The 27,760-nt window shown below is 45.1% G+C and overlaps 1 protein-coding gene across 3 annotated transcripts in view; it reads right to left on the bottom strand.

Annotated features, from left to right (window-relative positions):
• Nucleotides 1–27,760, bottom strand: part of MAPKBP1 (mitogen-activated protein kinase binding protein 1) — a 97,813-nt gene that overhangs the window by 67,392 nt on the left and 2,661 nt on the right. For all 3 annotated transcript variants that reach the window (XM_075105628.1, XM_075105630.1, XM_075105629.1), the window contains exon 3: nucleotides 1,316–1,407. In XM_075105628.1, the coding sequence (XP_074961729.1) occupies nucleotides 1,316–1,407 (92 nt within the window). The remainder of the gene's footprint in view (nucleotides 1–1,315; nucleotides 1,408–27,760) is intronic.

Below are 27,760 nucleotides of genomic sequence, written 5' to 3'. Positions count from 1 at the left end.
GGTTCTTCCCAATGACAATGATTCTATGAACTAGGCTATCGCCAGGATGGGCAAAAATTTATAGCCAGTTTTACTAGCCCCATCTTTCATTTTGGCCACAAACACAGAATCCTTAAGTGTTGCTAGCCTGTTTCTTGTACACTTGAAAAAATGTCATCTCTAATTGTTGTAGAAGTAACTTTATTCTAATTCCAGCTTTCATGACTTAAAAGTATGCCTATGCAACACCACTTAGAGATACTGCCCTTCCTCTTCTCCTTTAGCTTGCTGACCAGCAGAATAAACTAGCTCAGAGGAAGAGCCAAGCTCATACAAAACTTCTGCAATCCAGTCAGCTGGAGTATCCCCACATAGTCTACATCAAGCAGTGAAGGCTTCTCCTGAAGAGTCACTCTTCTGTCTTCTCAATCTGTTCCCACTACAGTGTCATTTCTTTTCATCTAAGCCATAGATATACCCCGTCTCAACAGCCACACTTCCACAGGCAGGGTAAAATAGTTTTCCTCCCCAGCTTTTCAAAATGCCATCTATTATGAGACCTCCCTGCCTCTTTCACAGTCTCTTTAAAAATTTTCAGGGGCTTTGATATTTCAGTCCCATCCCACAGATCAGCAACAGTGATGTGTTCCGCTCCTCCAGACACATGCCCTTTGGGCGAGCTCTACCTTCAGCAAGACCAGGATCTGGCCCCAGATGTCTATGATTTTGCCAAATTTGCAACTCACAAAGCCACCTCTCCAGCCTTCAGCTATCTCCCTCTAAGTAGCTCTTTTGCTGCCCGTCAAAGTCTCCTTCTGGATATCTCTATTTGATCTGAGACCACTGTTAATAGATGTGTTGCACTCCAGAGAACGCACATGCAAGGGACTGTCAGCCTGAAATCTTTCTCCGTGTTTGGATGAGGAACATGGTAAGTCATAAGTTGCAGGGCATATACAAGAAGGCTTTTGTCAATTCATTGAAAGCATCACCTGCACCATTAGGTACTCACCAGCTTGAGCATTGCATGCAGTTTTGTGCAAGCTCACCACACCAGAGCACAGCTCAAAAGCCCACAATTTAACACCCAGCTTAGAGAAAGAAAGGGAGAGGCATTCTATTAAAAGGGATCCTGTTAAAACTTGACAGCTAAAATGCAAGACCTCTCCGTTGCCAATTACACTAACAATATTAAGTCTCACCATTCTCCTGTGTCAAAAGACTAAATAAAGGTAAAATAGCCTCCTTATAGGAGACTATAGTGCACCCTGAATCTTTATGTTTATGCATCAGTCCTGATTTATCTGAGCTTTGAAGAATGTGGTTAGTGACTTACCCTGCTGGATATGCAACGAGGCCGGTTCTGGGGTCACAGGCTAATCCTCTGCCTCCCGACACAGTTATCCCCAACACCTTCTCCAAAGTCACCTAGTGCATATGAAAAAGAAAATAAGAAGTGTTATGAAATATGAGTGGAGTTCAAATGGACCCACACACAGATGCTGATAGTCTGGTTCACACTGGCAGCAAGAAGAATCACAGCTCCTAAAAATTCACTGACAAGCACCCAGGACCTGAAGCAACCTTACTCAGTTTTCAACACAGGCACAATAAAATGCTGCTGAGGTACAGTGAGGGAGGTTATCGATCCACTGATTACTTTGTCTATGCCAGAGCACTGCAAAGCAGAGGATTGCAAGCAGTAGATAGTTCTGGTGAGAGGCTGGGATGCACATTCTCTGCCCAATGATTCCCATTCTCCCAGCAAGAGCAGCAAACCACTTCCTCCAGAGCTCTTTCCCAATAATTGTTTCCAGGTTATCCTGGTCTCTTTACCTCCTCCACCCAGTGGTATGCCTGGTCCCAGCCCCATCCTAGGAACTGAATAGTCAATTTTTCCCACAGTGCTTGAAGTGGAAATCACGTCAAGTAGACCAGGGCATCCCTCTCCAGGAATCTCAAGAGGCAGAACAACTTACATGACTGGGTTCACAAGCCTGAATACCAATGACCCATGCAAGAGACAGTAATCCAAAACACTTGCTTTCCCCCCTGAGCAAAGATCTCAACTATTTTTAGGAAAAGAAAAGAAATGCAACTGGGAAAAGCTACTTGGATGATACAAAGATTTATAGCCAGGCCTCTGTGGCAAGAAGCTAGGAAAAGCAAAAACAAAAGGGGAAAGGAGGGGGACAGATAGACACAATATTTTGGGGAGCACTCCCTGTCAGAGAAGGTATCAGAATTTAGCAATTACTCCAAAGCAAAAGGTTGCAGTGGGATTACACTGCACAAGATCTGGTCTGTAGCATGAAAGGACTCAACCTCTAAGCACAAACCAGTTATCAGCCCTGGAGCTGTTTTGACTCACACAAAATTATTCTCTTTCCTTTACATTTGCACAGCTTGATTTTATTTATTATATATTTGATGCATACATTCCTCCTCAGCATTGCTGTCCCTGCCAAACTCATGGATTTTACTGGGTCACAGTCTTCTGTTTTTAATTATCATCATCTAAGTTATATTTGGCTAAGGCCTTAAGGGCATGGACTCAGCATAAGAAGTTACTATTGTAATAATTACTACTATCTTTAATAGCTGCCCTGAAGACAAACGTCTTGTATTTATACCAACATGGTGCACAAAAGGCAGGTTCCCCACGCCACCCTGACTGCACAGCTTACCAGACACGAGGAGTTTGGCTGTAGGGTGAAGAAACAAGGTCTCACTGAGCTCACAGCCCAGGTTACTAGAGATGGTGACAGAAGTAACCCCTCCCCAGAGAACCACCTTGCTTCAACAGGTAAAGCAGGGCTGAGGTGCCACCACCTCAAGTTTGCTGTCCGTGCTTTAGCTAGTTCAAATTTGGCCTGCCTTCAAACCAGTGACATGGAAAGTGGAAGATCTCATATCCCAGTCTCTGGAACAATTTGGTCTTATTTTACTGTTTAGTAATAACATACCCCAGATACTCTGAGACAGTATGAGAGAACACTAAATTGTCCCCTTCCCTTGCAAAATGAGTATCCCTGGAAACATGGCTATTACAGAACTCCACTAGATTTTTGTTTAGTATAAGAACATACAATTAAAAATCCATTTACAAATCCACCAGTGAAAAAAGGAAATAGTTTTGTTCCAGCCTAATGTAGGAACAAAAATGTCATGGGGGAGAAAGGAGTGAGGGAGGCTAGGAGGACATCTACTCTTCCAGGCTTGTTAACAATACTTCAAAACACATTTATTTTTAAAGCAGTCCCAAAAATGCACAGAAAGAACCACCCAATGCTTCTACTGCTGAGGTTCCAGCTCATATCAGCAGTTCCCAACCCATCAAACTAAGAGATGTTTAAATTCCTATAGAAACCATATTCTTGTCAGCACAGGAGGAAGTGGAAGAGGCACGTGCCATTCAAGTGCTCCAACTAGATAAGGCAACAATTACTTGATGCTGTCAGCAAACATCAGTTTAGCAATGCTGTGCTTACGCTGTTCAGCACAGGCTTTAGCTCAGGCTGGCTGTAATTGCAACTATCCTAAAAGGCACTACTTGACCTTGGCTATGCAGCTATTCAGCAGCAATTCAGCAACCTACTCTCATCAACAGGTACATTTTTGCTCTGCCAGTATGTGTATTGAGCCTCTCAGTGTGCAGTCTTATGCCGCAGCATACTGCACACTGTAAGATCATAATGTATGATCTTACAGCTGCCTGCTCTGGAACGGACAGTTCCTTCCCCCCTCATCCCAGTGACACCCCCCGTTGTTTCCCTTGCACCAGCACTGGCATGGCAACTGCCTGCCCAGCAGGCCAAACCATCAGAAAACTATGTTGGAGTTTCTGTTTTCTGTTTGCCAGCTGGGGGAAGCCACAGGGAGCTCAAAGCCAGGTAAATGAAAAACTGTCTCCTTTCACTGGCAACTATATCAATCCAGCTGTACCTCCAAAACCCACACAGTACTTGGTGGTATGGAAAAATCTGTCCCCTCCTGCTCTTTAAGAGGGGGAGAAACCAAAAAAAGGGCACTAACTGATTTATCTTGGCACTCTCACCCCACCAACAGCAAAATATCACACTTGCTCCAGCTTCCTCTCTCACTCTACCGTCCATGGAGGTCCCATGATGCTCTGCAAATAGACTATTTGTGGCAATGCTAGGAGGTGGAAAGTCCACCTTTCTCCTACGGTCAGCACACAGCTTGACACAAAACGAGTAGCTCAGTCTTTGGGTCCAGTTATTCTACTGCCAGCAAGCATCATCTAGCCTCCAACAGATCACCTGTTCCATTAGAAAAAGATACCAACTATCAAGGCCATAACACTGGTATTGATACACCTGGTGCCATATAAGCAAACACCTGTGTCCAGAGACTCATAACTAACTTTCTGAAAAAGACTCCCCCTCTTCTGCTCCTAGTCTTAGCTTTAAAACCTTCCTAATGTAAAGAATCTGAAAGGCAACCCCATGAACCTATGCAATGGATGTCTTACAACGCCTCCCCATGATAATCCTTGAGTATTAAAAACAACTTGCTTTGAAAAGGAGTACCTACAAATTTAAAATTTGGTCTTATGACACTTGAAGCTCCACTCCCACCACTCTGCCCACAGTACACTACAGCTTTATCCCCACGACGAACCTCCAGACTAGGTGAGTCACTTGTCACAAAACCTGACAGAAGAATAGAAACATTTCAGAGAGAAAAAAACAATAGGCAACAATGCAGTATAAATTGAATTCCTCTCAACTTGCCAGCTAAAACAAATATATTATTAATATAATTAATTAGGGCAGGAGTACACCAACTTTAACTTCCTAATTTGGAATTAAGATTTGTCAGCAACGGGCAAATTTGCCCATACAGGTCTGCCATTATCCCACCTCTGAAGTTATGACTTACAACAAGGTAGGAACCCACTTCCTCATGTGGAAGTTGGTTCTTTCCTTCGGTTAGACTTGGTGATCTTAGAGGTCTTCTCCAACCTTAATGATTCTATGTGGCAAGCGCAGTCTCCCAGTCCTACACAGCCATAACCACTGCCATTCATACAAGTCTCCCAGGCGGTACTTCAGCACATCCCAGACAGAAATAAATTCCCTGACAGACTTTTCCAAGTCTAATCTGAGCTAACCACAGGACCTGGACAGTCCCCCTGCAGATCTGAGATACTGTGTTCATTAACAGCAGCTCCCATGTTGGTCCATTTTGCTTCCCACAGTCATCAGACATGTCACTACTTGCTCAGGCCTTCTCAGGCAATCAATGGGCCACCTCACCACCCTCATCCAAGCCTGGAAACAACTGCAAGATTAAACCTGTCATTTTGTGTGCCTAAATTAGAGGTGCAGAAGAAGGCCAGCTATCCACATTTGTTACTTCATCTCGAGGCTTCTATTAATAGTATTTGGCATTTTCAGTCAAGGTTCTCTACACAATTTGCAAGTGTTATCAAATTGATCCACACACCAACATGCTTCTGCAGCTCGCTTTGCATTACCACTATGCTACCTGTAACCACCTCATCTCCAATCCTTTAAGGTCAACTTTTTTCAAGACTGGAGGCTCAATACACAACTCTTAGGCACCAAAACCAGAATCAGCTGTGCAGATAACACCTGTCTTGCAAAACCTGATATTCACCCATTTTACAGGCTTAAATCTAAGCTTGGCTGCTCGGAGTTGCACAAATACGTAAAGAAACTTCAGTGCCTAAGCAACTCACTCACCTTGCTCCTTCCACAACAGATCACTAGATAGTTCCCACACCTGGTAGGACCAGACCAGCAGAGTTCTGAATTGCAGGACTCGAGGTACCAACAGGTATTCATGGCAGCCAAGACTTCCCAGGGAGAAGGGTCTTGCTGCAGCCCAATCCCACCTGGAAGTCAAAGGGCATGTCTGAAAGCAGCCCTTGCTTCCCTCAGGCACGGTCCCATGCAGCCAGGAAGCACAGAGGGGAAAGCCCACGCTTGCGTGACGAAGCCATGCAACCTCTGCCTTACTACTGAAGTGCAGATACTCCTTTCAGAAAGCCTGGTCTAAAAGCCCTGGCCAGCCTCATTTGTCTTTTCAGAAAACAAGATGCATGACCAGCTGCTCCCAGCTCTCACAGAGTGAGGTTCGTACTTGTGCAAGCTCTTTCTGTTGTTTTGAGGAAGTTACCACAAGCAATTGTTTCCACATGCTAAAAGAAATCCTTGAAGGATCAGCCCAACTTCAGCCCCCTGCAAACACTCTCCTCCTTCCCATCGTTTGCATCCCTTGGGGATGTCTACACTGCAAAGCCACACAGGAGGTGTACGGGAAGCAAACACTGCGCCCTGCCCATCCAGGCAGCACACTGTTAGAAAGCAATAGTAAACACACACAGTGCAGTAGTAATTTCCACCAAAATGGGTGCCAAAGGAGACAACCTAGTCACAATGACAGTCCTGCCTGCCTGAGCTCACAGGCGCTCTCCCTCCAGCTGCACTGAGCCACTGGTGCTGGGTAGGAGCTCCTGTGCCTATACCTGCTTGCCCACCATCAGACTCCTGCAGTCTGGCTTCACCTTAATGCAAGAAAGGAAAAGCCCTGCCCAGACCAGCAAAAGACTAAGCAGGAGTTAAGTGGTATTTCAGCCCTTCTTCCCCATACTCATATACTCAAGAAATTGAGGAGTTTTCCGATGCCATCGCATCACCTTCTAATACTATCCACATTCTCTTCTGGGCCCAAAAACTCATCATTCTCTATAAACACAATTTATTTAAGCATGGAAAAAAAGGGAAAGCATTTGAGAGGACACATGCAACTCTTCAGTGCTCAAAAAGACCACCAAGGACTGAAAACTGGTGTTACTGTACAAGGCTGCCCATATGTCCTATGGCGTTAGGCAGGAGCGTACAGCCTAGGAAAAACATGTCCAGGAAGCAGACGTGTCTGTTCCAAGATGGGCAATCTCATGAAGTCTGGATCAGACAGCCCTGGTTCTTGTTTCCATTTGCAGCCGTAAGTGAAGGAGAAAAGTCAGAAAAACAGTATCATAAACAAATCTATGGATAAAGTTTAAGAGCAGGGAAAGCAAATTTGATTCTTTCTCACCTCCTGTCAATCTCCCAGTCTCAAAATAGATATTCTCAGTTTTTAACCTATTTCGGTAGAGTTCTCTACCATGAGCTTATCCACTATTTCTTTAAAAGCCTGGCATTCACAGCATCTTTTGGCAAGGAATTCTACCAGTCTGGTACATGTTGCAAGAACAACCATATATCATTGCTTGTTTTAAACCTGACTTGTATTCATTTCATTTGATGTGCCTTAGTTCTTGTACAGGAAGACAGAGTGAATAGTCATTCCTCACCTACCATCTTTAGGTGGCTCATGATTTTGCAAGGAGCTACGCTATCACCCCCGAGTCACCTGTGTTCCACGAACCAGAGTCTTCATTTACTCAGTTTATGGCTCTCCTGAAAGCCATTTCATATCTTTGATCAGCTCTGACGTTCTTCTGTGAACCACCTTCCAGGTCCGCTATATGCTTCCTAAGATGAAAGAGACACCAAGACTACACATAGCTTTCAACATGTGGTCACAGCAAGTGTTTACAGAGTGGAATAATATAGTCTTCTGTTCTCTGTTCTTTTTTGCCCATTTACACCTTACGCTCGATCTACCTTTCTGACATCTAAGATCATTTACAGACAGCAGTGAAGAGGTTGCCCTGCTCAACAAAGTCACGGATAAGAACTCCTGCTGCTTTGCACTTGGAAACTCATCCCCCATTTTCTCCTCTCTGCTCCCCTATGGAAAGGGAAATCCTATTCTTGAATCAACAGTTTGATTTCTACTTCCTCCTTCCTCTCCATGCTTTTATGAGTGCTTATTCATGAACAGGAGCATCCTCAGAGGGAGCACAATTGCAGCACAATTATTCCATTCCACTCCAGAATGGCTACTTCAATAAATGTCCACATGCAGACAAGTTCTATTTTAAAAGCCTTCCCATGGGCCTGTGTATAACACAGTTAACGTTTGAATCCATTTAATTAACTAGCAGCATCAAGTCAGCATGAAACGACAACATCCATCAGAGTTCACATATCATCCACTGCACAATGTATATGGCCTCATCCCTCTCCTGCCTGAATGTGGGCATATTAGTAATGTACATGCAAAGGCACACGTTCCTGAGAAAGTGGTGGACACAGAAACCCATGAAGGTTCCTTTGGGAAGCCTCCCCTAGCACGTCAAGTAATCAGTTACCATCTTGTCTGAGGAGCAGCTTTTAGGGCTCAACTTGAGACCCCAGGACTCCTCAGTCCTGGAAGTACGCTGATACAGGGAGCTACAAAATCAGGCCAAGTCTCACAACAGCACCATACTTTTCACATCCATCTCCCTACATTTTGCTCCCAGCGTTTTCAGCACCGCTGCACACACTCCAACGTGTTTTCCGTGCTGCAACACAGCAAAGTCATATCAATGTACTCTGGCATCCAATACATGAAAATGCATGGTAGCTGTACATTGTCAGTGTCAGCATTTAAAAAATAGCTGTTTCTTACATAAGTGAAATTTGATAGAGCACCAAATCTCACAGCTGGCCCTGTTTGTACATCTCTCCTGCCACCCCTGAGCCCCATTGCAAAAAAGCACGTTTAACCTCCAGGGATCAGTGCGCACGTTGTAGGCTCTAATCCACCGTCTGAACATGCTGTCTGATATCCTGTTACTGCTGCAGAAAAATAAAGGCTTGAAGTTTTACATTTAGCTCTGCTGTGCTGCTTTTGGCACATTAAACACACAACACTAATTACAGTATAATATTCTACTAAAGGGGCTGTCAGCATTTCTACTGCAAAGCTTTCATTTCAAGGCTTTATGGCACAGCTGTGAAATATTAATTTTGCACTTGAGCTTGACATGCAAAGGTCTGGCTTTGGCCCAGGTTCCTCTGCCTGTTTGTTTTTTGGGGAGTTGGGGCTTTTGTTGTTGGTCTGCCAAGAGGAAGGCTGAAGACGGGTGGATGGAATTAACTGCAGGGGATGTTTGACTTACAAGAGCACACAAACGACACAACCACCCAGTCCCAGTTTCACAGTCAGTTTCTGCTCCTCACCTACCTAATGCCTCCCCCTGGTTTTGTAGGTGCAAAACATAGGATATGCACTTCAAAAAGATTTTTTTACATAATTTTTAAAATTTTCTTCAAGAAGCTTTTCTATCCCTCCTCTCCAACCTGATATTCTGTCCCTCAGCATCCAGTGCAAGCAAAGAGTACTGTCTTGACAAGCCTGGAGACCGAAAATATTCCACCTGCAAAAGCAACAGTAGTAAGGTGAGCTCTAACACACGACCAATTCAGGCCACCTCTGCCTTGACAGAGCAGCCTCCGTGACTCTTGCAGTATGTTTCACAAGCCTTGCACACTGCCACTGTTGCAGACTCATACCAATTGCCTAACTGACCCTCTAGGAACTACTCCAAGACCATCCAACTGTTTCATGCAATCCACCAACTTGTTGCAACATTTCAAGGTGTTTCCAGCCAATGGTCAATCTGAAGCAGCATTCATGGGGCGAAAGGATTCAGAGCTATGCCTGAATACTGAACAGGTCCTCACATTTTAATCAATTGGAGAAAAAAAAAAAAACAAACACAACAAACACCTGACCAAAACATCATCATCTGCAACAAGCAGTTGCCAATTCTGGGCAATTGGATTTCAAGATAATCACTTTAGGAACATCAGGGAATGATCTCCTACAACACAGATTATGATTGACGGGCCTTGGCACAAGAGTGGAAAGGCTAGAAAACAACTTGTCTAAAGGTTTTGAATCACTGAGTTATGGGAAGCATTACATTACATTCATAAACCTGCATAAAATCAGATAGGGGTGGGTTTTAATGGAAATACTGAGTCCCAACTCTAATGGCTCTGCCAGGTGTCACTACAATGGTTGTGTATGGGTGTGCGTGCACGTTTATTAAAAATGATCGAGGCAGTTGAAAGAATGAGGATGGAGGTGGAAGAAAGGGAACATGAGCAACCCAGGGTCCCTGCAGGCTGTCTTTCCACACATGCCTGGACACAGTGTGCATGTGTTTGTGGGTCTCTCCACACAGCCTCTCTTGCCTGCTCTCCCCTCCTGGCCTCCTCACTGTGCTTTCAGCCTGCTTTCAGTCCAATTCCAGCTGTCAGGACTGCATTCCTGTCCCGTCAGCCCCAGCTGTCAGGGGCTACGTGCTGAATCTGCACTCTGCCTTCTTCTCCATGCACCTGGAGTACGGCAGTCACAGGGAGGCCATCAATACCATTGCATAGCCCCAGGGAAGTGGGTGGGAGGCTATTAAAAGCATCTCTACCAGGAACCATAGGGAGGGAACTCAGAACTGACAGCAGCAAACATCTGCAAGTGTGCATGTGGCCTGCAAAAGAGGATAGATAGAGGGTTAATTTCTTACCAGCTTCTGCAGCATGACCTAGCCATCATTAAATAATTACCTTCTGTTTCTTTACTTAACACTAGCCTTATCCCCCAACTTTCTCTTCCCCACAACAAGGTCCAATTTCTTCTAAAATGTTACAGGGATGAAGAAAGGCACGTGTAACCTTACCAACTCTGGCTAAAGACATGGCAAGCAGCAACTTCTCCTCCTTCTTCCATTCAGCCATCATTCTCACCATAAAAGCAGCCCAGAGTCAGATTTTAATGAAATTTCACAAAACCTTTAGAGTATCGCAGCTTCAGAGACACAAATGTGGTGAAGGGACAAGGGGTGGAACATGTGCAAATTGTCCACTTTTGTCGGTGGTGTGATGATGCTGTTTTGACTTTGGTGTGGGGAATTTGTTTTGTTGATGTAAGCAAAGTTTGTGAAGATCGTGTGATGAATGTATACTTTAAAAAAGAAAAAGCAACATCAAACAGGCTACAGGTTTGCTGGCACATAAAGAGTCAGTTCTGATTTATTCCAGACTAAGCATCTGCCCATGGAGTCAATTAGACCAGCTCCATGGGCAGGAGATTCCTAAGGGACACAAGAGAGAGATGCAGCCTCTGTGAGCAGGCTTCAAAGAAGCCATTTCTTGAGCTGTCTGGACCTGGAATTGTGCAGGATCACATCTTCACAAGGAACACATTTTTCCAATTTGCAAATGTGCATTACTTTTTCATAAGGAAAGAGAGCATGCAAGATACCAGACCTTATGCAGGGGGTGCTTTTGCCTTCCCACATAGGCAATTTGTCAAGCGATTCCACCTTTGTAGTAGAAAAAGGAACTAATTCACCTTCCCCTGCATGGAGAACTATCTGTAAGAGGATTAGGTACAGGAGAGGACTTGCAACACTCCTCCATCAATCTGTCCCAACAGTGGAGATCAAAGGAAACAAATTCTGACTCTCTGGTAGTGTTATTCATTGGTCTCCTCCAAATCCATGCACAGGGCCTGAATATAGGCAAAGAAAGTGCTTCAGTGAGAAGAAGTAGTAAAAAAAAAAAAAGTAAATACAGCTCCCTTGGGCAGCATTTCAGTTACTCATATAAGGGTTTGAAATCAAGCAGGAACAAACGGTTCTCTCGGCATAAGGGTCACTGTTTATCATTGTTAATCATTACTTCCCAGATAGGAAAGGCTCTTTCCCCTCTGTTTCACCCAGCTTTAACATTCACGAGAAGCAAGAGACAAGAACAAGGAAAAGAGCCAAACAGGGATGTGGGCATGGGCTGGCAAGGCTGCTCCCTCTGCAGCTCTGCCAAAGTCCCTCCCCGCAGCCCCAGTCCTGAGCTGAGTCCGCTCCTAAATAAAAACAGCCAACGGTTAAAAGTCCACAGCTTCATGTCAGAGATGACTATCCACTCCAAGGAAGCTGTGGCAGCTCCACATAACTCCTGACTCTGGAGAAGTCAAACACAGGGGCCCTAACACGGTATTTCTAATACTGATATGGCCATGGCAAGGAACTCCATCCTAAATCACCTTCTGCTGAACTCTATAAACAATGTATATACTCAAACTAAACTTGGACATGGAGAAGATAGACCAAAAGAGAGGGTACAGAAAGCCTTCCCCACAGTTAACCCTGCTGAGGGGAGCCAGAGAAGGAAAGTCACATCTTGGTATCTCAAGAAAAGCACCATGTTACAATCTTCTTCCCCTCCATTTCTTCTCGCTGGGGCTTAATTTTGGTATAAATGGATCACTGCCCCGTTTGACAAGGCTTGGGGGGAAAACTTGGTAGTCAACCTTGAGCCCAAGAGTAGAAATGCTTAAGCTAGAGCTATGCAGGGTAAAGAAAAGCCTCTTGATCAGCCTGCCTGAGGCGACACTCATAATTCATCTGTGATTTCTTTATTTATGCATAACACCCCACACCAAATCAATATATTTTTATTCTTCACCACTGATTTGCACAGCAGTTCTGTCCTAGAAGTAGTTGACTGCCACTTCTAAATTGTGTCTCTAGATCTCGTCCCTACCTACCCCTGTTGCCACAAAGGAAACCACACAGTTTTTTTGGAGAAGGGACACCTCTAAGTAGTGCATTTAAAGTCCCCAGGAAAGATTTAAAGAGACTTTCTGTATGTAAAAGCCTCGCCTTTTTATGCCCAGATTCCTTACACAGAGCAGGTATCTGTGCCCTCCACAGGAGGCCAAAGAGCCCACTTCTCCTGGAGCCTGAAGGCTGCCTGTAACACCTGAAACACTCCAGAACTAGACACTTTGTCCTCCCACACTCGCATCTCCCCAAGACTTCGGTGGTGCTATGGGGGAAGGTACATACTTGCATCCTCAGGCAATTAGAAAATGGTTGTGTTTAAATTACATTTAAAAAAACATCAGCAATTTAAAAGATGCTAAGATTGAAATAAATACAACAGGAAGGACAGAGCGAGTACACAGGATTTATCACACAGACAACATCCCTACAGAACGAGGCAGGTGGTAAAGAGATTAGTATTCAGTCTTTCCCTAAACAGTGTCTGGGCTAGTTAGTATTTTTTTCACAGTACTTGCAAGAAGTCCCAACAAACATGAATGCCTTCTATACTTGCAGTGGGTAGCAACGTGTATTCTCACACAGCTTGCAATCTATAACCAGATATAAGAGGACCAGGTGGTGAAAAACCAGAAACACTGAGGTAAAATATACTGATTCTGGTCATGCAACAAATTAGCAGCATTGCTGGGAATAATCTCACCTCCCTCCCAAATTCCAGCAACTATCTGCTGCACGGACCATGCTGCACCATTGCTGTATCTTACTCCTGCTTGGGGTTAGGGACAGTATTTTCAAAGAATGCTTAAAAATTAATCAAAGGAAAGCATGAGCGATTTCTTTTACCCCCAAAAAACCAATCAGGATATACAGAAGGAGCCACCCAAGCTTCCTGCCCAACCCCAGCCACCACTCACTGCAGAGCTCTTCGCAATCCCTTCCTGCGCTCCTCCCTGCCCTCTGCCCTGAGGAATAAGCTTCTTACAGAAGAGCCTTCATCATCGTCTGCCCTTTGCGCATCCTAGAATTAAGAAGCTCTTCACATCTGTCAGTCAACATACATATTGAGCACCCAAAAGATTTCTCCTGTCAGCCAGAAAGGAGACCGTGTCCTCCAAGAGCCGCGATGCATAGGAACGCGGGCCAAAGATTGAGAAAACAAACTCAAGAGAACAGCACAAGCAGATCTCTCTTGTCTCCTCCACAACCCTGCTGCCACCTCCTCCTGTTCCAGTATGGCTGGAAAGTTCTTCACCAGTAATACGGTGCCCCCACCACTGCACCCGCTGCTCAGCCACCAGCACAGACAACTCCCACAAGCTTACACAGGTACGCACCTCTGGGCCATCCTTCCGCTTCAAAGATGCAAACTGGCACTACAGGAGAGGCAATCATCATTTGCACAGGTATCCCAGATGCAGAACTTGGTTTAGATTTTTCCAAACAGTTAAAATTTCTTGCAAGTTTTATGGCCTAGACCCAGCACCCCAAAGACCTGAAAAACTCCCCCTGCAAGTCAGCAGCAAGAAACACCATCAATTCTCTCTCCCTTACACACACACAGAGGAAACCACCACTAGACATTAAACCGCACAGAGAGACAAAAGGTTATAAAGACAACTACAAAGGAATCCTAAACAAACTCATTAGATCATTCATTCAGCCCACTTTCCTTCTTCACATACTTTGCCCTCAAATCACTTCTTCCTGCGATTTTTCCCAAGCACCTTTTCAGTTTCTTTTCCTGAAGGAAACAAAGTCTGTACATGCGAGATACAATAAGTCAACATAAGCTGACTTATTTGAGGAGTTTGTTAGAGGTGACTTAACAGAAAGAAAAAGGGAGCAGGCTGCCATCTAAGTGACTTAAAACCCTGAAACAGGGGGAGTAACACCAGAAAAGCCGGTCTCCTCTATCCTACATTTAGGCTCAGGAGCATGGGTAACTGGTAGAATTACAAAATGTGAGAACTGAGAAAGTAAAGGCACACTTAGAGGAAGCAAATGTTATCCACAGGTTTAGAAACCCTTTTGGTTTTGTTACTACCTAGCTCCTGACGAGCTACTTCAGGAAAGCAAACAATTACAACTACCGCCACTTCTTTACTGCCCTTGTTTAGAAATCCCAAAAGCCCTAGATCCAGGTACACAACCAACTCCTGTTCCTTCAACACTTCACAAAGTACTCCTGTTTTTACATGTTTAGTTCTTAGCAAAAACTGCTGCTGTAAAAAGCAGAACACAGAAAAACAGATTAAACAACTCCAGTCTTCAGCATGATTTTCCAGTCACTAGTTTTAGACTCATTCACCTACTTAGAAGCATTTAGCAGAATCTGTCTTGGTAAGAAATGACTTTGAGTGACACATGTAGTTCAGAAATACCTGAACTACCAGTCCTAAGTACACTTCAACTGTTTAAACAAAGGATATAAGAAGCAAACACTTGAAGGGCAAGCAGTAAGATTGAAGAGCAAAGCGACACTTAAGAGTCAGTACATCCCTGTTGACTGTCGTTTGTACTGAACCACTATGCTAACCCCGCTCAAACTGTATTTCATGTCCTCCAGCAAAAAGATAGCTATGAAGCTTCTATGCAGTTTCTGTCCACTCCTTGCTGAGTTGCACTGGCAGCTCAGTAGTGGGAAACAGCTGGATACAAGCTTTACTTTCACCCCTGCACAGGAACTGGGCCCTGCGTGAAGCCAGGCTGCAATTCCCATCACCGACCAGAGAAGAGGTGTTGGATGAAATGGAGCTGATTGCCTGTCAGAGCCTGAATCATCAGTTGTGTTCTTACTTTGAAAAAAAAAAAAAAAAATTGAAGAAAGAAATTATTGTAGAGAATTGTTCATGGAACACTGAACCCTGAAAGTGTTCCCACCTGTCCAAAGTCTTGCCTCTCATCTTGTAAGCTGTCAGTCTGTTTAAGGAAAGACGTTACTTCTACCCACAAACCTTGCCTCTCTTACATCCTTAGAGTATCACAGGTTGATACCTGCAATAAAGCACTTATAAAGCAATATTGTAGACGGATCTGTTTACAAATTAGCCAAAGACAAAAAAGCTCTTAAAGACGGAATTAACACCAGTCACAAGTAAAGACTAAAACTGGCTGCTCAGTGCTTATCAGCACTTTCTGCTATTTCTACAGAGGTCACTTCCTACATTTCTTTTGGGTGAGGTAAAAAATCTGTTAGTGACAGAATGGACCACAGAAATTGGCACAATCTGCTACAGCAGCCAGCTGACCAAGGAAAGACTTGCACTAAACAATCTTTTACAAAAAACCAGAAAGGTATTTAGAAATTGCAGAAGTTGTTCTGCTTACAAGCACTTCCTGGGAGAAGTCCTACGCACACTTCACACAGTTCAAACGGTGACAGCAGCATCCCAACGCACCCGTGAAACACAGCCACACAATGATGTCACTTCAAAATACTGCTCCCTACAACATGTCACAACATGATGACCAAGGCAACTAGAAGCTCCAGACGTACCTGGACTACTTGTCTCATAGCTAAACGACAGAAATGTCTGCCAGAAGGAGTTCTAGACAATTCAGCAGCAGTTTTGGAGTCACAAGAACCCAACAGACTGTCACGGACCAAACCCCATGGCTTTGGGGGACCAGGTTGCTGCAAAGTGAACTCTGTGGGGTTTCTGACAGATCTTCCACCAGAAGACCAAAGAGACAGGCAACCATCAGGCAGGAAGCCAACGCTCCAGACCCAAGTATCTTGCCCTTCATGCTCTTCCCTGAAGGCTAGCTGTATGGCATTTGGTTGCTGCTTTCAGACACCTTCCCCAGCCTTTTGCACTGAAGGCAGAGCACTGGGAAGTCTTCTTGAATCAGCTCTAAGGAAGGGAAGCCCTGGTGCTACCCCTTTCTCCTATTTATACCAACAACATTACTGCTACAGTTCAAACATTTTATATATAGCTCTGTGGCTTATTTCCAAGCACAAGTAACTCAATGCTGGTGTACATATGTTTAGACCACAGCAATTGGAAAGAATGTCCCATAAATGCTGTTAACTCTGCTGCTCCACTGTGACCAGAACAGGCTCTACCACTGCAGAAATACAAGCCGTTAGGAAAATTAAGAAAAATAAATAAATAAATCAATCATCCACCCAGAAGTTAAGCAAGCCACTTGCCACCTGCACAGCACTGACAGACTTCCACTACAGCCTCAACAGATTTATAGCTGTTAACAGCCAGCTCTCGTCACATCAAGATACAATGTCTGACTGCCAAGAGACCACATAGAGGTGACCAGGGTGTCTGCCAGCATAAGGGCAGACAGGCAATATGTAGAGCATCTGCCAGTACCCACTTGCATTTTAAAGTAATCTTATAAACTTAAGGGCTGGACAAACAGAAAATAGCCTGATTTGCACAGGTCTTTTTGCAAATCCTGCTTGTACTGAAAATACCAGTAGTGCTACCATATTTTAATGAGTCTGACTTTAGCACTGAAAAGAAACAAGGAGGGCAAAGTCCAGGAGCCATAGACCAACGTCCAAAATGTCCTTCCCCTGGCACTGGTTGCAGGGACCTCAGTGACACGTAGATGAGAGAGGTGCCTGCTGTAAACCCACAGGATGCTGATTCCAGTGCTAGGCCCAGGTTTTATCGTGACCCCAGGTGAGCCAAACCCTAGGCAGCGGCCCACAGGGAGACATGGTGTCTGCTGTATTCCCTCTCCTAAAGGAGGGTGCTCCCACTACCACATACAAACAACTACCAGGTGATAGCTACCATGCCTTTCACCAGATTGTCCCTCTCATGGGCTGCAAAGACAGCCCTGCCCGTCTTCCCAGAATACATTAAAACAACCTTTCATCACATTTTTCTCTGCAACAGCTAAATACTGGGAGCAGGGATTAACATGTTCAAAAAAAAACCTTGCATTTTCTTATGTCTGAATCCAATAGGACTGGACTTTAAAGAGGAAGAAAGTATAATCAACACTTCAGAATTATCAGAATTATCTAAAATGGCACAGCATTTTTGGTTATGTGATGTGGAAAAGTTAATGACCAACATCTCAGGACTCTGCAGAGACAGGCTTCTCTTGTCCTGGGGCATAAATAACCTAGTTTTATCCTTGCATAAACCTGTTTATAACTTCAAAGATGAAACTGCCCTTCCTGAACATGTCAGGTCAGCATTTTAATTGGATCAGGAGGCGCCTCTGTCAGGGACCCTCTAGCTGGGGAAAAAAGGGGAAAACAAATCAACATTTTGGGGATGGTGATGGGGGTAAAAGAGAAAAATGGAATTTCTCTGGTTAAATGTTCATTTGGGGGATGGGAAACAGGGAAAGAGAAACACTATCTGTTCCAGGCTTCGCAGGACTGGTTAACAACGTGTCCACAGAATAGGGATTAATGGACAAAGTGCAGCTGAGCTGGCCAAAACAACACGATAAAGACAACTGCGTGATATACATATAAGGCATGCACACACATACAGTTACGTGCATGAAAGGAATCATCATACATAGACTCTGAATTTGCAATCAGCCACAGAGGCACTGATCTACTCATGCTCTCATACTACCTCACACAAAATTAAGCACATGCTTAAGTATCCACAGGAATGGTGCCAGAGTTTGCATCCACTCTTTTTTTAAACCCTTCACAGTCATCATGACTGTAAAAATGTTACATGAAGAGTTGTACAAGACTTTGTGTACATTACAGCTGTAACACAATACCAGTGTCACTTTATATGCAGGGGAAAAGGGTGAGTTGTAAGTTACTGTACTAACAGGCACACTAAGAAACATAACATACACTCGACTAGAACAGAATATGCTCTTCCGATTAAACACACATGCACAGAGAAAAATAGAAACATACTCATACAATCATCCAACCAGGGCCCAGCATTTAAGTATGCTCTGCAATGCAAAATCCTGCTTGGCAGCTGTGTCCAGTACTTTCCTTTCTGGGGATCTGAGAAAAGCATCCAAACTAAATCACACTAGAGAGTAGAAGGGCAGGACATGGGACAGAACCCAGGCAGCAGACCTGGAAGTAAATCCCTCTTCCAGAGGTATGGCCACAACACATAGGCAGCGTTCCCTCTGCTGCCCAGAAACAAGACCCCGCCCTCCCCCAGCAAGGGAAATCACCCACTTTGACATTTTATAATGGATTTTACTTCTAAGCTCTTCCTTCTGCCCTAACTGCTTCCGCAGCTTACATAGATCACTGATGATTTACAGTTCTGCCATCTCCTCAGCACGAGAGCTCCCCAACTCAGCTAATCCCAAATGCTACATAAACACGCTTCAGGCCCACATCTCCCTTCCCCACAGCCCAGGGCAGCAATACCAGCTCCTCTCTGCCTGAAGAGTTACAGTATTGTTTATACAGCCTCCTCCCCTCCTCAGCCAGAGCTGCTCGCTAAGGCGGGCCAGGTTGCTCCTCCCAGTACAACAGGCCCTAACTGCCAGAAAAAACTACGACTAGAAAGGAGTTTCTGTTGCTTGCCAACAAACCTTTAGGCAGTAGGTGATGAGTGTTCCCAAGTGTTTTAAACCTCTGGAAAGGACTGACAGTAAAACTAAATGCCTTATCGCAGCAAGCACTCTCCTCTTCCCACTGGAACATCACAAGGCTCTCCACAGTGAGCAGTATTTCTCTAACCCCTGGTGGCCTCAGAGCTCCCCAGGTGCCCTGTAAAACCCTTTTCTTTCACAAAGGAAAGAGGCAGTTTCTCCCCAAACTAACATGACAACTCAGATCCCTTGGCAGAGATGCAGAGCTGGAAGCTGCCCAGTGCATCTTACGCAACCATATCCTCTTACCACAGAGGACAGTGTTTCTACCCAGGGCAACCTGGTGCTTTCCTGCAGCCTTGCTGGTCAGCCTGAAACTTTGGTCACCAGAGCTCCACCACCAAGGACCAGACACTGTCTGGAGATACAGACACTGACCGCTGAGCGGTCGTGTTTACATTCAGATGCTCCTGAGCAGAGATGTTCATTCCAAGGACCTGGAGTAGCTCCGATGTACAGCAGAGACAGTCCAGGCACTCCATCTTGTCCCCCACCATTACGTCTGTTTTCCAGTGATGGCTCTATCAAAAAAAAACTATTTATCCCAGATCTCGGACATTAAAAAAAAAAAAGCTTATTTGCAGGCCCACTACTGAAAATGGGCTGAGAACTTGGCAAAACAAGCATATATAAGCCACTCACCACAACAGTGATGTGGAAGACCTCCCCTTCCAGAATATACAGCCAAAAACACAGCCAAAGAAGTCAGCAGCAAGGAAGCTGAAGAAAGACACCTCTAGCCCAGAGTACCCTACCCTCATCCTCCCCCAGCGCCGGTTGGTTACTTGCACTGCTGATTGCATGCAAAATACATCTCAACAGCTTAGCTCGGGAAGCCTGCAGAGACACGCAGCACAAGACATGGATTATCAGGGAGGAAGATTATCCTCCCTGTGCAGGAGAAGGTGGAATCCCAATTCCAGCATCAAAAGCAGGTCAGGGTTTTAGAAACAATTATGTCCGTTGAGGTGGATCACACATTCATCAGAAATATTTGTTAATGCATTCCATTAAGAACGTTTATGTCATCTTGTCCCTATTCCCCTCCACCACCACTCCCATAGCAGGGTTTGGGGTACAGGCTAGGCAAACACCCTCCAGCCAGGCCTCACGGTCAGGCAAGATACACTGAACCACTGTTGCAGTCTGCCTGGCCACAATTCAGTCCAAGAAAATCAGGTGAGCTGGGACCAGATCGGCTTAAACAAATGAAGCAGATCCAAAATTTGTCAGCTCCAGTTTGCAGTCAGCAATGCTTTTGGACCCAGCTGCTCAAGAAGGATGACAACCAGGTTTGAAACAACTGTGCTTGGGACCACTATATCTAGCTCAAAATTGGGAGATAAGCCAAATGCAAGGAGCTACACAGCTGTTTTAAAGCCCTAGATGCTGGGACACTTTGCAGTAAGTATCCTGTCTGTTTTACACTGAGGGGAAAAAAGAGGCTCAGAGAGAGCCTGAAGATCAGAGCACAGAACCCAACAACATTAACTGCAATTTAAAATAAAAAAATCTCTATTTCAAGGTTCGATCTACACATTTCAGCAGCCCAGAAGTGTTGGTTAGGAGCATGAAAAAGATCATTCTTAGCCCAGAAAAAGCTCTTTCAGAAAAAGACACTAATATTGATGCAATGTAACTGGCAAAAAAGAAGTCCTTTTACTGGTATAGCCTGTTTCTTTGAGGGGCAGGATCATTCAATAGACTCTTTTGATGCTGCATCACTGTTAAGACAGCTTGATGAGGAAGCTCAGCTTGCAAGTTGTTTCTAGCAGAGGAAAGTGCTTGGCCAAGTACACCCTTGCACTCATGCCCGCTCTGGATACCTCTGACACCATCCCCATTCTCTTACGGTCCAGGTCACAGCCCCACGGCTGAAGCACAGAGCAGAGCAAGTTCTGAGCACCAAGAACAGTCACCAAAGGAGACAGATCTTGCACACACCCCTTTCACCCCCAGTCCTATTCAATGTTTCAGCAACTCCAGCATCTAGATTGCGTTAGGGACCGTGTAATGAACTCAAACTCCTTTGGTGCAAAGTCCTGGGCTGAACAATGGTGTCTTTTTTTTGTTTGTTTTAAAATGAAGGCATCCCTAGCACAAACAAGACTTCAAAAGCAATCGGCCCCTGATGTGCTACTCAAAGGTGAGCAACCAATTTCAAAGCCCTTGGGTGAGCTCAAAGGTTACCGCTGTTCAGCACAGGAGACGTAGCTAACACTTCAGTACTGGCAGTTCAAACAACTACCCTGCGCTGAGCCTGCGTGTCCATAGGGGAGGGTTTCTGAACAGGCAGCACTGTTTTTCACAGTGCCTACTTGGAAGAAAAACAGGAGCAGAGAGCTTAAGAATTCTATATCCTTCAATCCATTGACACTGCCATAAAGTTGCTTTCTCCTTCTTCCAGAAACTCCTCCATCTGCCTGCTCTCAAGCCATTTGTTAATGTATTGACTCTCTACTACTACACAGCCTCTAATAATCTACTTTCTTCCAGAGAAAGGAGTCTCTCTTGATCCGTGATAGGGGGAGTTTCAGCCTAACTATGCAAAGTGTTGGGGAGTTGCAGAAAATAAAGAACCATCAGTGTAGAGGAAGGAATGTCATTGTTCAAATTCCCCCAGGTAAGAAATATCATAATAGTTGTTAAATCACATTAGGCTTCTTGACCAACTGTGAATTTTAATACTGTATTTGGGAGAACAAGCAGGCCTGACTTTTATTGCTATTGGATTGGAAACACTGAATACAACAGCAGTTCACAGAGTTTTCTGTGGTACGATCTTCAGTCAGAGCTTCCCCACAGTAACCAACAACAGTACAGGTCTCCTGGGACACTAGCAAAATTACAAGGCTTACTGGGGTTTCCACAGCTCTAATTCATACGGTGCTTAATCTGCCTGAGCCTGTTGGAAAGTCATCATCACCAGAGCTACTGAAATTATTAGTGACAATGGAACCGAGTCAGCATTTACAACAGCATGGTTTGGGGACTTTTAAGTAAATAATCCTAAATGAACACACAGTCCTCATATGGAAGAGGTGAGAAACATCCCTAGTAATCTGCAAGAGACTGGGCTTTGTGGCTAAGGCTAAGATTTGGCCTCAGAGGATCAGGATTCAATTTCTAGGTCTGCCTCAGACTTCCAGTGGGAGTTTGGAGCCATGTGTGTAGAGGAAAATCATGCCCCATTCCTCCCACACCTGTGTTTTTTAAGCCTGAGGCTCCTCTGGGCTGGGTCTACTTTATCACACATCTGTCCAATGCTCACCAAAGCAAGGTAGAGATGTGATGCTCCTGCAGTCTATGGTCATACAAATATTAGCAGCGACTCACCTTTGCACTAATATTTTTGAAGACAGATCACACAGCACATATCCACTGCTGGTTACAACAGCCACAGGCCTCAGCTGTATTTTCCTTGCACAACATGCAGGCATGCTCTGGGAAAGGCTAAACAGCACTGTGGTGAAAGGAAATAGCAGGAGCTTTTTCTGAATTTCAGTAGCCACCCTTTGGTGGGTACAGCATCAGCAGAGCCCGCAGGGTTTCAGGCACAGGGACCAGCCCACATCTGGAGCTGGAAACCTGAGCAGGAAACGCTGCAACTTTGCTGTGCACATACAGGAGCCCTCGGAAATTGCCAGCTTGGCAAAGCCAGGTACATCAGACACAAACAGAAGCCTGAAGTGACTGAAACTAGGCCTGGTGCTAGTTAATTATTCAGATCACTCAGCACCAATATCATGGCTTCATTTCGCTAAGCGCTGCTTGAGTGCCATGTAAGTGCCACTCCCTGCCCCAACATCAAGACAAGAGACCTTTTAAAAAAAAGCCAAAGACTGCCTAGTACATGGTGTTTGCTTTCATTCTCACAGAGAAAACTGTACCAAAGCTAACCGAGAAACTAATTCCTAAGACTCAGGTCTTAGAAAGCAAACTTATCTTCTCAGCTTTGCCAGGCCATCAAAATGCTGACTGCCACTTTCTCAGCTGGAAACGGAGGTGATGCCTTGCGGTTGCTTTCCACTAGACACAGAGGAGAGTGAAAAAATATACAAGTCATTTTACAGGCACTTGCAGACCCTTGATGATACAAAAGCAGATAGTGGTCCAACCTGGCCTGACTCCCAACCATCACTTCAACTGTTCTGCCCTCCTGAAACAAATGAGGTGATACACCACAGGCAATGCCAAGCACACAGCTAGCAAAACAGATGGTATACTTTGGAGGAGGTCTCTTTCCACTGTGTCTGTGGATGTCTTTCTCCACCAGCCTTCCCTGCACTACAGTGAACAACAGCTCTGACCAGCAAGCAGCAAATGTACCACCTGCAACACCCCTGACCAGCCCTGACCTCTGCCACCTCACCATCCCAGCCAGGTCTTTGGCATAACACTACATGCTTCACAGCCCACTGCAGAACAACAGCTCACAAGCAAAATGAGGTCATCAGTCTATATGTGTACGGTTTATCCAGCACAGCAGGGACAGAGTAAAACCTGCTTACGAGTCTCTCCAGCCAGGTTAGCTAAGTCTCACGTGCCTTCTCAGAACACTCAGCTTATGTGAAGGAGGTAAAGAACAACATGCAAGCCAAGACCTGAGCAGATCTAAAAGACCCTCCAGGAAAGCAGTGTGTGACCGCCCAAGGAAAGCAATAACCATTTAAACTCACTCAGCAAGTGACCTGGTTTGTGTAATTTGTGCTGACTGCACCCCAGCTGTCAGCACATCATTGCTCCCTCCCTGCTATAGAGGGGTCTTCCTGCTGTCTTTTGTGGTAAAGACAGCACGTTATTTAGGGGTGGACAGAAGGGTGATCCTTCCAGCAACCTTGTCTCAGAATTGGCAAGAGTCACAGTGGTTCATGGATACAGTTGCAGGCTACAAAACCAAACATGTTGAATTGCTATATGCTTTTACATCCATCCTACTTCAAGAACAAGAAGCAATTAGTGCTACAGTCCACCAGCAGAAAAACTTTGGCTTTGATATGCCCTGTGGCTATAAGTCACATTTAACATTCAAGTTCGACTCCAGGCCAGACCACCCTGTAATTTCAGGCATAACACGCACAGAGCAAAGAACAGAGCGAGGAAAACCTGTGTGTGAGATTGCTAACAAACACAAAGTCATCTTGAGCACTATGTATTTGAGGATGAAAGGGAAGGGACCAGAGCAGCCCAGCAGGGAAGGATTCAGCCCCAGAGCTATGACACTTCCAGTTGTTACACTGACTCTATCCACACATACAGACATGCCACTGAAATGCAGGTCTGGCTATGGAGAAGCTAACCAGCCTTTATCCTCTGCCTTAAGAGACAGTGTTATAAGCCTGACCAGAGAGAGACATAAAATCCCTTCTATCTCTAGACAGCAGCACCTAAGCTGTTGAAGCAACTGGGTGCAATTAGACTGAGCGGTGCAGAGCTGTGAGAGGGATCCCTTGCTATCAACCAGGGCCAAGCAGCATTCATGGATATCAGCTCTGAAGCAGAACAGGCACAACAGCAGAAGGCCAGACCAGGGTTAGATGCATCCTCTCAGCTGTGCCACTGGCTGCACTGGTCCCAGAGCTGGTGGGGTGAGCACTACTCAGACTAGTGGAGCAGAGAAGGGGAATAGAGCAATACTGCACTGAACAGCTCCTCAAAAGCACCATCATTGTGTAAAAGACCTTTCCAAATCCTGCCAAAACAAAAGCTTATGACAGCATCAGACAGTCTGCTCTTTACCTCAGCCACGCAGCCAGGCTGCTCAGCCCCGCATCCAGCTTCCTGGGAAATGCTGCCCATGAGGAACCTAGCAGGCTCTGCTGCCACAGGACCAAGTTGTTCCCAAAGACTTACACAGAATCCCACTCCGTAACAGGCCTCAGCTGCACCTTAAACCATTTAACAAGAGGTGATGATTTTTGAAGCCTTTATATCAGTGAATCAAACTTGCATGGTCTTTGGTTCTGTTCCAGTTCAGGTTCAGCAATTGTCAGCTGATCCAGTTAAGACCAGTAGCAGTCTAAACTGATTCATGTTGGAAGCTACAATATTTTCAAACAAAAAGGACTGTGTTCTGAAGGCAGGAAGCTAGAGCCAGGCCAGAAACATTACTCCATTCTCCTGTGTCCAGGACCGCTTGCGGTCCTAGCTGAGCCCTGCAGCTTCTCAGGGGATTGAGGAGCTGGAGAACTGCACTGGGAATGTGAGGGGCATGACAAGGCATCAGGGATCTCAAGGTTCCATGGACCTGCTTCCCTCTTAAATCTGCGCCTGTGCACACCCTGCTCATCGGCAGGACACAGAAGCAGGCATACATGTTTCTGCTGCCCTAATCAGGGCTCATTTTCAGTCCAACCCAACATTATGGAGTAGAAACAGGTGCTCCAGCTGCATGGGAGACCAAAATACAACAGTCCCCGTGCTGAATGACTTCCTGCTGGGGAACATCAGGTTTTACTCAAAGCACTCTTCTAAACTGGCAATTTGAAATATTTCTGGCTTAGAAAAAACAGGAGAGATCAAAGAAACAAGCAGCAAATTCCAAATGTGTTTCTTTGACTCACTGCCTTACCATTGTAGGGAAAAGCCTGTAGCAGGTTTTGTAGCAATTTGTTTCTACATTGACATTCATAATCTGGTTTGACTGAAGATACAGCCCCCCCCCCCAAATAGGCACAGCTGCATCAGTTAAAATGATACTTATATTTAGAAGAGTAGAGCTTAATGATATGAACAGCCCCTGCAGGAAGTGTACCTGCTCAGGTACATTACTTTTGTGGGCAGAGAGAGATTTGTGTAGCCAAACGCCATGGTACCACAGCAACCAGGGATTTAGCAATGGGAAATGGCTCAACCCCACTGTCCTGCTAGTGCCAATCATTCAGGGTGATCAGTGCTGCTTCAAAAGGCTAGTTTTAGCTCGCTGCCTAGTTTTTAACTTTCTGTCTCTACTGGAATCACAAGCATGGTGACCAAATGCACGGCTGGGTTTCTGGTAGGGCTAGTAATTCTTTCAAAATTGAACTAAGGCCAACCAACTTATCTAAGGAAATTTTAGCTTCCAGCCACAACACCGGCGTGTTACAATCCCAACAAACACCAAGGCTAGACTTAAGTCACTGTACTCTAGGTCTATATTGATTCAAGACAAAAAAACCAGAGACCTGGAGGGGACAGAAAAAGTGGATTCAAGCCATGAACATCAGAAGACACACAAAAAACCCCATCCAAACACAGAGCTAGTCACACAGCAACAAAAATCAGGACTCACTCCCACAAAACAAAAGTTGTTTTCAAAAAGCAGCAACATGAACACTACATCCAATTTGTCAACAAGCGTTACGTAAAGAACTGCTGTTCCTTCCCCTTATTTTATTTTTTTAAAATATGCATGAATAAATATTGGTTCCTTAGTTTTACTCCTGCAGAGATCTCCTGGGGCTGCACAGTACAACCATGCATTAATTATAGGTGAGGAATAAGTCCTAATAAAAGTCACAAAACAAGTTCTCTCTTGTACAGCTCCCAAGTAACACACTGCATGTCCTGCACAGCCCTCATGCAAAATATCTGTACTTACCCACACTCCCCCTTCCAGAGCAATGCACAAACAGGTCTCTGCAAAGCCAGCCTCCCACAGCCTGCCCACATCCAGCCCAGCATTACAAGGCTGCTTCACTGAAAGGAGCCAGTTTTCACAGGGCTTCTCTTCAGCATGACAAACTGCCCAAGGGGGTCTGCCCCTAACCACTGAGACAGCCTGGCATGCCTCACACTGCCAAAGGCTTGCTCAGGAAAGAGAAGAGACACCAGGGACACCTTCCACTGGCAAGGAAAATCATAGCTCATGGGAGTCAAGGCAGTGCCGCTGAGGGTGCCTGTCCATCTTAAATTGAGCAGCTGGTTGCAATAAAAGCTTGAGGGACTCAGAGGAACCACAGGGCTTTGAGGACCTGCTCTTCACCTACATCTGCACGTACAAAGCACAGTATCACCTTTCATGCATTAATCTAAAGGCGACAGTCCTCTGTCCTGCGTAACCAAGCAGCATTCAGCAGAGATGACCACCCAAAGCTACCAGCTTCATATGCCCTTCCACACTTCCACAAGACTAGAGTCACATACAACTCTGGAAGCAGCCATTTCTCAAAACGTCCAAGAGACAAAAGATGCCTGAAAAACCTGTCCCTGCAACTCAGCAAGGATTCTTCAGGAGCAACGTGTATGATGCTCAATTTCAGTCCCAAGGGATTTACGCTCACATAGCAGAGGGAGCATCTTCACAGACAACCAACATATGTCAGATCTTTGGTAAGGGGCCCACTCCTTTTTGCCTTGCCCACTCCAGCTGTCCCACTGAAGGCAGGCCATAACTCATTTGAGGGAAATTCAGAGCAGATCACTAGGAAACCAACACCAGCAACTACCTCCTCATCAGTGACAAATTGCTTTTACCAGCAAACTCCCCAGCAGTTCCTTTGCATCTCACTGATTAACTGCTCTTACTAATAAGATACAGAAAATCCAGACCTCACACTCTAATTGGATGGTGTGGAATGAATCCGTGATATCCCCAGGGGATCAGACAGCTCTGGCTGCACACTGGGAGACAGCACAAAGGATACAACGGAGCTCTTCCAAAAGGCACGTGCAAGGAAAACAAAATGAAATAGGTACCAGAGAAGACCTGGGGTATGTGGCAGTAGATCCCAGCTC

This window comes from Phalacrocorax aristotelis, chromosome 10 (assembly GCF_949628215.1).
Source record: "Phalacrocorax aristotelis chromosome 10, bGulAri2.1, whole genome shotgun sequence".
Taxonomy (NCBI): Eukaryota; Metazoa; Chordata; class Aves; order Suliformes; family Phalacrocoracidae; genus Phalacrocorax; species Phalacrocorax aristotelis.
Note: the sequence above shows the minus strand (reverse complement) of the source record. Positions and strands in the feature narration are given on the sequence as shown.